The sequence below is a fragment of the Oncorhynchus keta genome, chromosome 27 (genome assembly GCF_023373465.1).
Source record: "Oncorhynchus keta strain PuntledgeMale-10-30-2019 chromosome 27, Oket_V2, whole genome shotgun sequence".
Lineage (NCBI taxonomy): Eukaryota > Metazoa > Chordata > Actinopteri > Salmoniformes > Salmonidae > Oncorhynchus > Oncorhynchus keta.
The window spans coordinates 11,090,386-11,105,321 of NC_068447.1; the positions used below are offsets into that span (position 1 = coordinate 11,090,386).

At 46.1% G+C, this 14,936-nt stretch overlaps 1 protein-coding gene across 1 annotated transcript in view; it reads right to left on the bottom strand.

Annotated features, from left to right (window-relative positions):
- Positions 1–2,934: 2,934 nt before the first annotated feature.
- LOC118359536 (bcl-2-like protein 1) overlaps positions 2,935–14,936 on the bottom strand; it is a 31,379-nt gene continuing 19,377 nt past the window's right edge. The window contains exon 3 of the mRNA XM_035738041.2: positions 2,935–3,629. Within this exon, the coding sequence (XP_035593934.1) occupies positions 3,486–3,629 (144 nt within the window). The 3' untranslated portion in view covers positions 2,935–3,485. The remainder of the gene's footprint in view (positions 3,630–14,936) is intronic.

Here is a 14,936-nt window from a genome sequence, read left to right on the forward strand (position 1 = left end):
GTTTTGCAAGGGTGTTGTGGATGGCCGAAATCCCATGACTCTGGATCAGAAGGCTGTGTGTTCGATCCCAGTTGTGGACAATATCCCAAACCTTAACACTTACCTTTTAACCATTCAGAATGAATCCCTAAACTGAACCCTTAACCTCAACATTTGACGTTTGGAGAAATGGAACGATACACTTTTAAATGTTATGTTTGGAGCAACGTTGCCAGCTATTTGCCTGGAGAGCAACCATCCTGCAGGTTTTCACTCCTACCCCAGCTGTAATTAACCTGATTCAGTTTATCAACCAGATAATTCAATTCAGGTGTGCTACATTAGGGTTGGGGTGTAAAACCTACAGGACGGTAGCTCTCCAGGAACAGGGTTGAAGTGAAAACCTACAGGACGGTAGCTCTCCAGGAACAGAGCCCTGATCTATAGTATATTCATAAGTAAAGAGAAAACCTTGTCCCCAGAGAATCAAATAATATGGTGTTGAGATAAACAGAAAATAAATTAGGAGAGCATCAAGATCCTAAGCAGGGTGGACCTGAACAAACTGTTGCTAACTAAATACCCTGGAGGGCCCGGTACTGGGACTATATACCCTGGAGGGCCCGGTACTGGGACTAGATACCCTGGAGGGCCCGGTACTGGGACTAAATACCCTGGAGGGCCCGGTACTGGAACGAAATACCCATGGAGGGCCCGGTACTGGAACTAAATACCCTGGAGGGCCCGGTACTGGAACTAAATACCCTGGAGGGCCCAGTACTGGAACTAAATACCCTGGAGGGCCCAGTACTGGAACTAAATAACCTGGAGGGCCCAGTACTGGAACTAAATACCCTGGAGGGCCCGGTAATGTAACTAAATACCCTGGAGGGCCCGGTACTGTAACTAAATACCCTGGAGGGCCCAGTACTGTAACTAAATACCCTGGAGGGCCGGTACTGTAACTAAATACCCTGGAGGGCCCGGTACTGGTACTAAATACCCTGGAGGGCCCGGTACTGTAACTAAATACCCTGGAGGGCCCAGTACTGGAACTAAATACCCTGGAGGGCCCAGTACTGGAACTAAATACCCTGGAGGGCCCAGTACTGGAACTAAATACCCTGGAGGGCCAAGTACTGGAACTAAATACCCTGGAGGGCCTGTACTGGAACTAAATACCCTGGAGGGCCCGGTACTGTAACTAAATACCCTGGAGGGCCCGGTACTGTAACTAAATACCCTGGAGGGCCCACTGTACCCTGGAGGGCCCAGTACTGTAACTAAATACCCTGGAGGGCCCAGTACTGTAACTAAATACCCTGGAGAGCCGGTACTGTAACTAAATACCCTGGAGGTCCCAGTACTGGTACTAAATACCCTGGAGGGCCCAGTACTGGAACTAAATACCCTGGAGGGCCCAGTACTGGAACTAAATACCCTGGAGGGCCCAAGTACTGGAACTAAATACCCTGGAGGGCCCAAGTACTGGAACTAAATACCCTGGAGGGCCCAAGTACTGGAACTAAATACCCTGGAGGGCCCAGTACTGGAACTAAATACCCTGGAGGGCCCAGTACTGGAACTAAATACCCTGGAGGGCCCAGTACTGGAACTAAATACCCTGGAGGGCCCGGTACTGGAACTAAATACCCTGGAGGGCCCGGTACTGGAACTAAATACCCTGGAGGGCCCAGTACTGGAACTAAATACCCTGGAGGGCCCGGTACTGTAACTAAATACCCTGGAGGGCCCGGTACTGTAACTAAATACCCTGGAGGGCCGGTACTGTAACTACATACCCTGGAGGGCCCGGTACTGTAACTACATACCCTGGAGGGCCCGGTACTGTAACTACATACCCTGGAGGGCCCGGTACTGGAACTACATACACTGGAGGGCCCGGTACTGGAACTACATACACTGGAGGGCCGGTACTGTATGAGCTGCTTGGAGGGTGTTGGCAGTCGGATAAATGTTTCCTGATGAAACCCAAGTTATTAAATCTGCAATTGAGAAAAGCAGGCAAAAAACATAAGATTTAAAAACAACAATATTAAGGAGGGAATGCATAGAAAACGTAAATAAACTAACAGGGCTTTGACATAAAATAAAGCATATAAACGTTGACACGTCTCTAAAGTTTAACACAGGTCTGCTACACTGTTCAAATAAAATGTGGAAAAACCACAGCAAGTGAGAGAGACCTCATTCCAGTTTTGAAATGGAGGACACCGCTGCAAAGTCTCAAAGGCTGGGTTTTCAACCGTCTACCTGTCACACAAGAGGAGCCCTACTTCCCTAGGGCTCCGTTCCCTGAAGCAGAGGGTCAGGATGTGGGTGGGGGGGTTGCACCCGTTTCTCCTCACACCCTCCTTCTCATCCTCCTACTTCCTCCTGAATGAAGCTTACTGCCAGCGCAGAGTGTAACACTATGAAAACGCCAGACAAGCACCCTCCTAACTTACTGACGCTGTGTTTAAATTAAAGATGTTTGGAAACCAAGGAATTGTTTTCCTCAGTCTCTGTCGACCAGGTTTGACAGATGTGCTCTGAACAGCAGGTTGGGTGTTGATTGACGCACGCCATCAGCTGCTGTGACAGGAAGGAGATCAGAAATGAATGTGCCAAGTGTGAAAACTAAGGCAGACAGAGGTGGCAGGTTGAAAGGGTCCGACCTGACAACATTTTCTCATGTCTTAGATCTATCTATATGAACGTCAGAGGTCTCAATGATCTGTAATCTCACTAAATAAGGTTTCGGCTTCATTCATCTTCAATCTCATTAGCTAAAATGATCACAAGGTTGTGTTGTAAGTTTTAAACACGGAACATTCTCTCCAACTGAGCCTCTATCCCCAGCTGCTAGATAAATACTCTTTGTCACTGGCTAGTGGTTTGATGTGCACGTTGTGTGTTCTGTGTGCCAGGTATTTGACCACCATCACAACAGGAAATGATCACGTGGGTTTTAATGGTAAAAAAATAAAAACAAACAAATGAACACACACACGACAATTTAAATTACCTCACTAATTTCAGGCCAATGCGCCTAATATGATGCGCTAGCTTGTTTCTGAATCACTGTTACATTTGTAAAAAAAAAAACGAATTAATACAGCAATTGGAGAAAAGGTCAACAGGAAAGAGTAAACAAAAGGGGAAAACAGGAAGGTTTGGCCCAAGACAGTTCTAGATACCTCCCCTTCATTTTCTGGTGTTTTTAGGGTGTTGTAGGGAGGTCAAGACAGTTCTAGATACCTCCCTCCATTTTCTGGTGTTTTTAGGGTGTTGCAGGGAGGTCTGATGAGGGTAACATAAGTGACCGTCACGCTGTCTTTAATCTCAACAGTTTGTCAGAGTCCTCAGTGTATGGTGGGATGGAAGGTTCAAACATAATGTATTTTCTTGGAAATTAAAAAGGAGAAATAAGAAAAGTTAAACTAATTCCTTCATTCCACCCCCCTCCACCCCGTACAAGACGGCCTCTGTTGTGGCTGTCGTTCTCACAGGCGTTTCTGAGCGAAGAGTGACCCTACGACGACTCCTGTGACCAGGGTCATCCCCGCCAGAAACCACTTCTTAAAGCTCTCCTGAGACTTCCTGCTCTCAGCTGCAGCGTCCATCCCAAAGATCTCTGCAAACCGGTCCTGGAGATAGAGAGAAGGGAGTTGGTGAACAAAATGAGGTATAACCAAAAACAAAACCCAAAACGACTCTATACCTTTTATATAATGCACTCATTTAAAAAAACCAGAGCCAAATATAAATGCTACCAGCACATCCACAACCAGAAAACCTCCCTATGTGGAACAACAGTAACCCCCAAGTGAATCCCTTTCACTGTTGACATTTTCCTCACCATCGGGGTCATCTTGAGCCCACCCCTTCCAGGAAATCATTCGAGAGAATGTCCCAGAACACATGAGAATGTCCCAGAACACTGACATAAAGGTCTGCACTTCTGGCTACAGCCACAAGAGGGAAGCAGCACACACTGGATGATACATCCGATTACATCTGGCACTGATGTTTCCGGCTGGCTGAGGTTGTTTTCAGTGCGGTGAGTGAATAGTGGACTTCACTGGCCAGTAAAACAAATGGTTCTCAGACAATATAATATCAAGACTGATAACTATATAAACCAAGTAGTTTACATTTCTGTTTGTGTAAACCTTCATGACGTAACATTCAGATGGTCAGACACAGAGTCTTTGTCCCGTTGCTGAAAGTAAAGTAAGATAGACTCATTCCAGAGGAATTCCAAACATGCTGCTTTGATTACAGATGGGTGGTGCACACATCTCCCACAACCCCTTTCTTCCTTCCCCTCTAACAGGGTGATACAGTCATCACTCCTTCAAATACAGAAGAATACTGAACAATGGAGCCGGAAGCAAAGAAACATTAAAATAGCCAACGACGGTTGTGTTTCCCTTGACAGGATTTGTGACTGTGACATCACAGCTGTGAAGGTGTCTGGTAAAAAGCTTCTGAGGAATCGAGAGATGTTTTTCAAAGGAAAGGATTCCAAGAATAAGTGTGTGTGTGTGTGTGGGGGGGGGGCATGGCAGGGTCAGATAACAGCACATACGTCGAATTGACGTCTATTCCTCAGTCCTGAAGACCTCAGCTAGCTAGCACTGCCAGATACAGACACTACTGTTGGCCTACAGATACACTGGCAGACAGACATAATACTGTAGACCAGGGAGAGGCCTGATTGGTGTCACAGTTTTGCCCCAGTTAACACACCTGACTCCAATAATCAACTAATTATGAACTTCAGTTTATAACGCAATTATACTGAAACAAAATATATACCGCAACGTGTAATGTGTCGGTCCCATGATTCATGAGCTGAAATAAAAATTGTTCAATACGCACAAAAAGCTGATTTCTCTCAAATGCTGTTTACATGACCTGTTCGTGAGCATTTCTCCTTTGCCAAGTTAATCCATCCACCTGAGAGGTGTGGCATATCAAGAAGCTGATTAAGTGGCATGATCATTACACAGGTGCACCTTGTGCTGGGGACAATAAGATGTGTTGTGTGACAAAACTGCACAATGCCACAGTTGTCATGTTGAGGGAGCTTGTAATTGGCATGCTGACCGCAGGAATGTCCACCAGAGCTGTTGCCAGAGAATTTCATGTTAATTTCTCTACCATAAGCCACCTCCAACTTCATTTTAGAGAAATTGTTGCATGTTGCACTTATATTTTTCTTCAGTATAGTTAAAAAATTAGCTGGCTTTGCTAAGGATGGGGATAAAGTGTGACATCACTTCGGCCTCCGAGGACTGGAGTCGCCCCTGCCTAGTCTACAGTATTATGTCTGTCTGGCAGTGTTCATCTGTAGGCCAACAGTAGTGTCCGTCTCTGGCAGTGCCAGCCAGCTGAGGTCTGACCCTCCCTGGTCTACAGTATTATGTCTGTCTGGCAGTGTTTATCTGTAGGCCAACAGTAGTGTCCGTCTCTGGCAGTGCCAGCTAGCTCAGGTCTGACCCTCCCTGGTCTACAGTATTATGTCTGTCTGGGCCAACAGTAGTGTCCGTCTCTGGCAGTGCCAGCTAGCTGAGGCCTGACCCTCCCTGCAGAGTAGACCTACAGATAAACCTACTGCAACGAATACTGTATATTACACCCATAGTGTTCGCAATCATCACTCAATGATTCTGGTGCAAACACTGTCCAAACAAACCCACCACAGCCAAACCAAACTCCTTCGACTCTGCAGACAGACGACTGTAATGTCAACATGTAAGGCTAACTGTGCTGCAGGAGTCAGCAGCACTCTGAAGTTAGCCTAGTGATTAGAGCATTGGGCCGGTCACCGAATCCCTGAGCTGACAAGGTAAACATCTGTCATTCTGCCCCTGAGCAAGGCAGTTAACCCACTGCTGAGCAAGGCAGTTAACCCACTGCTGAGCAAGGCAGTTAACCCACTGCTGAGCAAGGCAGTTAACCCACTGCTGAGCAAGGCAGTTAACCCACTGCTGAGCAAGGCAGTTAACCCACTGCTGAGCAAGGCAGTTAACCCACTGCTGAGCAAGGCAGTTAACCCACTGCTGAGCAAGGCAGTTAACCCACTGCTGAGCAAGGCAGTTAACCCACTGCTGAGCAAGGCAGTTAACCCACTGCTGAGCAAGGCAGTTAACCCACTGCTGAGCAAGGCAGTTAACCCACTGCTGAGCAAGGCAGTTAACCCACTGCTGAGCAAGGCAGTTAACCCACTGCTCGCTGGGCGCCGTAGACTATGGCAGAGATGGTGGCTTAATGAATGCATTCAGTTGGACAACTGATTAGTTATCTCCCTTTCACTGAGAGGTGAAGCCACAGAGTATCGCTCCCTGTGAGAACAGCATGAAGGGGAATGACAGGAATGCTGTGGGTGTAGAAAATAAAGATCTCGGTTTGCGATGACATGATGTGTGAAAGCATATCAGAATAGTTAAAACCAATAGTGAAACCAAAAGCCTTAATAAAAATAGGATAAGAGTTCACTTCACTTTCCCTCTCTTGAATAGCCTCCCTGAAAGAATATTAATCAAATACAAGAATACATTTGATTTTTAACACACTTGTTCATCTTTCTACCATATCATCTAGGTTTATCTTCAATGTCTCTGCCCTGGTCTGTGTCAGCTCTACACTGCTTCCTGTGGTCTGTAATCATGGCAGGCAGCAGCATAATGCTCAACCCTGTAGTCATCAGTGCCTATTGATCTCCGGAGGTCTCATGTGTATTCTACCTGCCCAGGCATGACCATACCACACACCCCGACACAGTCCACACACTGACAGAACCACATGTTAAATGACTGGTAGTAAACCCCATGTTAAATGAACCACACTGGTTGTTAAATGACCATGTTAAATGACTGGTAGTAAACACATGTTAAATGACTAGTGAACTGAGGTTAAATGACTGGTAGTAAACCCCACATGTTAAATGACTGGTAGTAAACCCCACATGTTAAATGACTGGTAGTAAACCCCACATGTTAAATGACTGGTAGTTAAAACCCCACACATGTTAAATGACTGGTAGTCTAGTAAACCCCACATGTTAAATGACTCCTACATGTTAAATGACTGGTAGTTAAATGACTGGTAGTAAACCCCACATGTTAAATGACCACATGTTAAATGACTGGTAGTAAATAAACCCCACATGTTAAATGACTGGTAGTCCTACATGTTAAATGACTGGTAGTAAACCCCACATGTTAAATGACTGGTAGTAATCCCACATGTTAAATGATCCTACATGTTAAATGACTGGTAGTGACTGGTAAACATCCTACATGTTAAATGACAGTAAACCCCACATGTTAAATGACTGGTAGTAAACCCCACATGTTAAATCTATCCTACATGTTAAATGACTGGTAGTAAACCCCACATGTTAAATGACTGGTAGTAAACCCCACATGTTAAATGACTGGTAGTCCTGGTAGTACATGTTAAATGACTGTAGTAAACCCCACATGTTAAATGACTGGTAGTCCCACATGTTAAATGACTGGTAGTATGTTCCCACATGTTAAATGACTGGTAGTAAACCCCACATGTTAAATGACTGGTAGTACATCCCACAGGTCTATCCTACATGTTAAATGACTGGTAGTAAACCCCACATGTTAAATGACTGGTAGTACATCCCACAGGCACATTGTAATGTTAGTCATTCTCCAGGTCTGAGTGGTTCTGTCCCCTGTGAGCTACCTAGCCCTAAACCTACTCTCTCCAGTGTTTTCCACTTGTTCCCCAGAGATGTCAGGTGGTAAGAGCAGCCATTCTTAAGATGTTTTCCAGCCTCTGGGTTTTTCTTTGTGTTTAAAAACAAAATAATCGATAGCTGAAGAGAGAAGGAGAGAGGAGGGATGGATGGAGAAGTCCGTGGGGCAAAGGGGGAAAAAAACAACATTTCATTATAAGGTTGCCAAGGTTACCAGAGAGCAGCTGATCGGTGTGTTTGTGTCTGATAGATTATACAGAGCTACGTGGCTGAGAGGAAAGGCCCACAACACCACCGGCCCCTGAGTTAGCTCTAACAGGTAACCCCGCTGGGTTTCACCACCATCATGACCTGTAACAACATCTCCTTGGTGAAACACTGACCACAAGATTACTCAGAATACTTATCTTTTTTTTAAATCAATGAAAAGGTGCTATTTTAGAGAATGTAAGCAATATTTAAGATAGTTTTGAGGTTTAGACTAAAGTGTTCCTCTTCATAATTTAGAGCACGTAGGTCCCCAGAAAGAGAATCTGAATTTACCAGAGCCTTTCAAATAATTCAGCATCAGCTGATCTGGGCAGGTCTATTTCAATAGAGGCCTCAGCTCAGTTTGGCAACCTGAAAGGCAAAATATGCAGAGGGAACACAGTTACCAAACAGAATTGAAACAATGGTAAACGGGGAGTGTTCCATTCAAACGCAGAAAGGAATCCAGAATGTTCAGCTAGCCTAGTTGGGTGAATTACAGAATGCTGGCAAAGCCCTGAGAACACAGAAGCCTATGAATAAAACTAACAAAAAAAGGCCAGATTCCGCTTTAAACCAGCCCAACGAAAGACAAGAGGGTTGCAAAACCCTTTGGTCACACTGGACGGATTTCCTGTCAAATGCTGCATTCTTCAGTGATGACGCAGGACTTCTAGATTGTATCATCCAGTATTTGAGTAATAAATTGCCAGGCATGCCTCTCTGATGTTGAAGTCTGACCTTTGCTGAGTCATAATGAAAACACTGGATGTGTTGTGCTTCTAGGGCAAAAGTGCAATTCCAAATCAGTACGTCTTGTTTGTTGAGTAAACTCAAATAAACAAAACTGTTGCGGTTAGATTACATTTCCGAGTGACCTCAAAGGGACAGCTTTTAATCTACACCGCTGGTCAAACATGTTGAGTATTACTCACACTGACCAGTCGGACCTCTTATCTGCCATCATGATGCACACAGGCAGGGCAGAACTAGGCTAAAGTTGACAGCTAAGACAGTGCTCCCCGTCCCACCCTCAGAAAACAACTCCTCATGCCTGTCAGCAGATCATCCCATAGGGCGGCGCACAATTGGCCCAGCGTCGTCCAGGTTTGGCAGGTGTAGGCCGTCATTGTAAATAAGATTTTGTTCTTAACGGACTTGCCAAGTTAAATAAAAGGTTCAATAAATAAATAAAAAATAAGGTCATATGACAACTGGCAGACAGTCATCCTCCAGAGTGTGAAAGTCGGGCTTTGGGCCAAACCATCGGCCACCTGGACACTGCAGCATAGAGAGGGGTTAATACACCTGTCAAAGCCCTGGAGCAAGGCTCTGTTCTGCCTTTAACTTCTCCTGCTCAAATAGCTAGAGTACTATGTAGTCATAAAGACTGGTGATTGATTACAAACAACCCACACTAAGCAACTCTGCCATTAACTCCCCTTTAAACACTCAAGCAAGGCCGAGGGGGAGCCCACGCAGGACGAGGGCTAGGGGAGCCCACGCAGGACGAGGGCTAGGGGAGCCCACGCAGGACGAGGGCTAGGGGAGCCCACGCAGGACGAGGGGAGCCCAGTCAGGATGAGGGGAGCCCAGTCAGGACGAGGGCTAGGGGAGCCCAGTCAGGCCGAGGGCTAGGGGAGCCCACGCAGGCCGAGGGCTAGGGGAGCCCACGCAGGCCGAGGGCTAGGGGAGCCCACGCAGGCCGAGGGCTAGGGGAGCCCACGCAGGCCGAGGGGAGCCAACGCAGGCCAACCGAGTCGGCTCGGGGATTCAAACCAGCAACCTTTTGGTTACTGGCCCAACCGCTAGACAACCTGCTGCCCTTACCACTGTCATCAGACCCAACACTCTTAACCACTAGACGACCTGCTGCCCTTACCACTGTCATCAGACCCAACACTCTTCACCACTACCACTAGACTACCTGCTGCCCTTACCACTGTCATCAGACCCAACACTCTTAACCACTAGACTACCTGCTGCCCTTACCACTGTCATCAGACCCAACACTCGTAACCACTAGACTACCCTGCTGCCCTTACCACTGTCTTCAGACCCAACACTCTTAACCACTAGACTACCCTGCTGCCCTTACCACTGTCTTCAGACCCAACACTCTTAACCACTAGACTACCTGCTGCCCTTACCACTGTCATCAGACCCAACACTCTTAACCACTAGACTACCTGCTGTCCTTACCACTGTCATCAGACCCAACACTCTTAACCACTAGACTACCTGCTGCCCTTACCACTGTCATCAGACCCAACACTCTTAACCACTAGACTACCTGCTGCCCTTACCACTGTCAGACTAAACACTTAACCACTAGACTACCTGCCTCTCTAGCTAGGAGGTGGTCTGGTAAAAAGGACAATAGGGATAGAGGAACTTGATGGTGACCTCCCAGCTGGCTGTTATTGTAGGTTCTAGTCTACACATTAAGGAGAGTCTGTCTGACCTCTTCCTCTAGTGGGCCGTGTCTCTGCTGAGCCATCCGGAGACTAATCCATTCATTAAAGAGATTAATGAGTCGGACATTCAGGCTCCGACGCCGATCTGTTCTCAATCTCAGTTTGGGTTCCCTAGCAGGGCAGCTCACATTCTGTCGCCACCGCACCCCACAGAGTCTAGGGGAAAAAGGGGCCACAGCCACCACACACAGAGAAAGGTGTATATTTTGCTTCTTCAGATCCGCTGTGTCACCAGCAGCAACTCCACAAAGTCGAACCCTCAAAAACACTCACTGACTCCAACCCTCTCACAAAGGGTCAAAGACCTACCATCTGTCTGAAAGAAAGAGGAGAATAGAAAATGATAGGAAGTGACAGAGGAAGAGATTCATGAGAGTGAGGGGTGTAATGGGATAGGAGACAAGGAGACTAGGAGAGGAAAGACAACATTAAAATATGGCTACAACATTTACTCATTTTTAGGCAAGTCAGTTAAGATCAAATTCATATTTACAATGATGGCCTACCCCGGCAAAACCCTAATGACGCTGGGCCAATTGGGCGCCGCCCTATGGGACTCCCATTCACGTCCAGTTGTGATACAGCCTGGAATCAAACCAGGGTCTGTATTGATGCCTCTAACACGGAGATGCAGTTCCTTAGCCACGCCGCGCCAATCGGGAGCCCCAAATACGGCTCGTATTACATTGCCGCCAATTCGAACAAGAACAACAATGATCATGATGATCACAAGTCGGCTTAATCATATTCATTACAGCGCTTTCAGATTCTGGAATATTTGCTGGGCACCGTAGCCCCTCACCCCATGTCAGTTTAATAGATCACAGCTACCACACTAATCTCATAGAGAGGTCTCATAATCTGATATCAGTTTCTGTACATGCACACAGAGACCGGGAGAGACCGAGAGAGAGAGAAACCAAGGGAGGGGTTAACCTGTTACTCCTACCTCCTTACTTTTTCGAACATTCTGTTAAAAATCGCACAACATTTCAGCGCCCTGCTGCTCATGCCAGGAATATAGTATATGCATATGATTAGTATGTGTGGATAGAAAACACTCAGACGTTTATAAAACTGGTTAAATCACGGCTGTGACTATAACAGAATGTGCGTTTCATCAAAAAGCGCAGGAAAATCTGATCACTGAAAATGGAAATATATATCCATCCGCCACTTCAACCCATTGATAAAGGCGAACCACAATAAATGGGGCTGAGGTTGCAATACCTACAGCTTCCACAAGATGTCAACAGTCTTGTCATTTGCCTAGGCTTTGTTTCTTGGTCAAACAAAGAAGAGACAAGCCATTTCATCCGGTCTCCGCCCGGACATTATTTCCAGACGGACAGCTCAAAAATATACATCGCCTAGTGATCAATTTGGTCGCTTATTAACGTGTACTAATACCTAAAGTTGCATTACAAAAGTATTTCGAAGTGTTTTGTGAAAGTTTATCGTCAACTTTTTTAAATTTAAAAAAATGACGTTACGTTATAAGACGCAATTTTTTTTTGTTTATCACACAGTCTTCATAGATCGATATCTAGGCTATATATGGACCGATGGTCAAAGGTAATGAATGTTTTATATTTTATTTGTGCGGTTTGTGTAGCGACGACTATGCTAATTATTTTGTTTACGTCCCCTGCGGGTCTTTTGGGGTGTTACATGCTATCAGATAATAGCTTCTCATGCTTTCGCCGAAAAGCATTTTAAAAATCGGACTTGTTGCCTGGATTCACAACGAGTGTAGCTTTAATTCAATACCCTGCATGTGTATTTTAATGAACGTTTGAGTTTTAACTAGTACTATTAGCATTTAGCGTAGCGCATTTGCATTTACAGATATCTAGATGGGACGCCTGCGTGTCAGGTAGGAGCAAGAGGTTAATGGGGAGAAAATGCAGGCCAATACAGCCAATCTAATAAAGATGGAGAAACTGCAAGTAAGATAACAGGCCGAGGGACAGAGAGAGGCCGAGGGACAGAGAGAGGCCGAGGGACAGAGAGAGGCCGAGGGACAGAGAGAGGCCGAGGGACAGATTCAGAGTGGCAGAGAGAGGCCGAGGGACAGAGAGAGGCCGAGGGACAGATTCAGAGTGGCAGAGAGAGGCCGAGGGACAGATTCAGAGTGGCAGAGAGAGACCGAGGGACAGATTCAGAGTGGCAGAGAGAGACCGAGGGACAGATTCAGAGTGGCAGAGAGAGACCGAGGGACAGATTCAGAGTGGCAGAGAGAGACCGAGGGACAGATTCAGAGTGGCAGAGAGAGACCGAGGGACAGATTCAGAGTGGCAGAGAGAGACCGAGGGACAGATTCAGAGTGGCAGAGAGAGACCGAGGGACAGATTCAGAGTGGCAGAGAGAGACCGAGGGACAGATTCAGAGTGGCAGAGAGAGACCGAGGGACAGATTCAGAGTGGCAGAGAGAGACCGAGGGACAGATTCAGAGTGGCAGAGAGAGACCGAGGGACAGATTCAGAGTGGCAGAGAGAGACCGAGGGACAGATTCAAAGTGGCAGAGAGAGGGAGAGAGAGAAAGAGAATGGGGAAAGGAATCCTGACCTGATTTCCCACACTAAGACAGCTCAGAACTGGAGCAGAGAGCAGCAACCACAATGTTTCCACTGAGAGTACACCAACACACAGAGAACACTACTCTAGTTCTTCTGCCAACACACAGACCACTGCTCTAGTTCCTCGACCAACACACAGACCACTGCTCTAGTTCCTCGACCAACACACAGACCACTGCTCTAGTTCCTCGACCAACACACAAAGACCACTATTCTAGTTCTTCTACCAACACACACAGAGAACACTACTCTAGTTCCTCTACCAACACGCACAGAGAACACTACTCTAGTTCCTCGACCAACACACACAGAGAACACTACTCTAGTTCCTCTACCAACACACAGAGAACACTACTCTAGTTCTTCTACCAACACACACAGAGAACACTACTCTAGTTCTTCTACCAACACACAGAGAACACTACTCTAGTTCCTCTACCAACACGCACAGAGAACACTACTCTAGTTCCTCTACCAACACACAGAGAACACTACTCTAGTTCTTCTACCAACACACACAGAGAACACTACTCTAGTTCCTCTACCAACACACAGAGAACACTACTCTAGTTCCTCTACCAACACACAGAGAACACTACTCTAGTTCCTCTACCAACACACAGAGAACACTACTCTAGTTCCTCTACCAACACGCACAGAGAACACTACTCTAGTTCCTCTACCAACACACAGAGAACACTACTCTAGTTCTTCTACCAACACACACAGAGAACACTACTATAGTTCCTCTACCAACACACAGAGAACACTACTCTAGTTCTTCTACCAACACACAGAGAACACTACTCTAGTTCCTCTACCAACACACAGAGAACACTACTCTAGTTCCTCTACCAACACACAGAGAACACTACTCTAGTTCCTCTACCAACACACACAGAGAACACTACTCTAGTTCTTCTACCAACACACACAGAGAACACTACTCTAGTTCCTCTACCAACACACAGAGAACACTACTCTAGTTCCTCTACCAACACACAGAGAACACTACTCTAGTTCTTCTACCAACACACACAGAGAACACTACTCTAGTTCTTCTACCAACACACACAGAGAACACTACTCTAGTTCCTCTACCAACACACACAGAGAACACTACTCTAGTTCTTCTACCAACACACACAGAGAACACTACTCTAGTTCCTCTACCAACACACAGAGAACACTACTCTAGTTCTTCTACCAACACACAGAGAACACTACTCTAGTTCCTCTACCAACACACACAGAGAACACTACTCTAGTTCTTCTACCAACACACACAGAGAACACTACTCTAGTTCCTCTACCAACACACAGAGAACACTACTCTAGTTCTTCTACCAACACACAGAGAACACTACTCTAGTTCCTCTACCAACACACAGAGAACACTACTCTAGTTCTTCTACCAACACACAGAGAACACTACTCTAGTTCCTCGACCAACACACACAGAGAACACTACTCTAGTTCTTCTACCAACACACAGAGAACACTACTCTAGTTCCTCTACCAACACACAGAGAACACTACTCTAGTTCCTCTACCAACACACAGAGAACACTACTCTAGTTCCTCTACCAACACACAGAGAACACTACTCTAGTTCTTCTACCAACACACACAGAGAACACTACTCTAGTTCTTCTACCAACACACACAGAGAACACTACTCTAGTTCCTCTACCAACACACACAGAGAACACTACTCTAGTTCTTCTACCAACACACACAGAGAACACTACTCTAGTTCCTCTACCAACACACAGAGAACACTACTCTAGTTCCTCTACCAACACACAGAGAACACTACTCTAGTTCTTCTACCAACACACACAGAGAACACTACTCTAGTTCCTCTACCAACACACAGAACACTACTCTAGTTCTTCTACCAACACA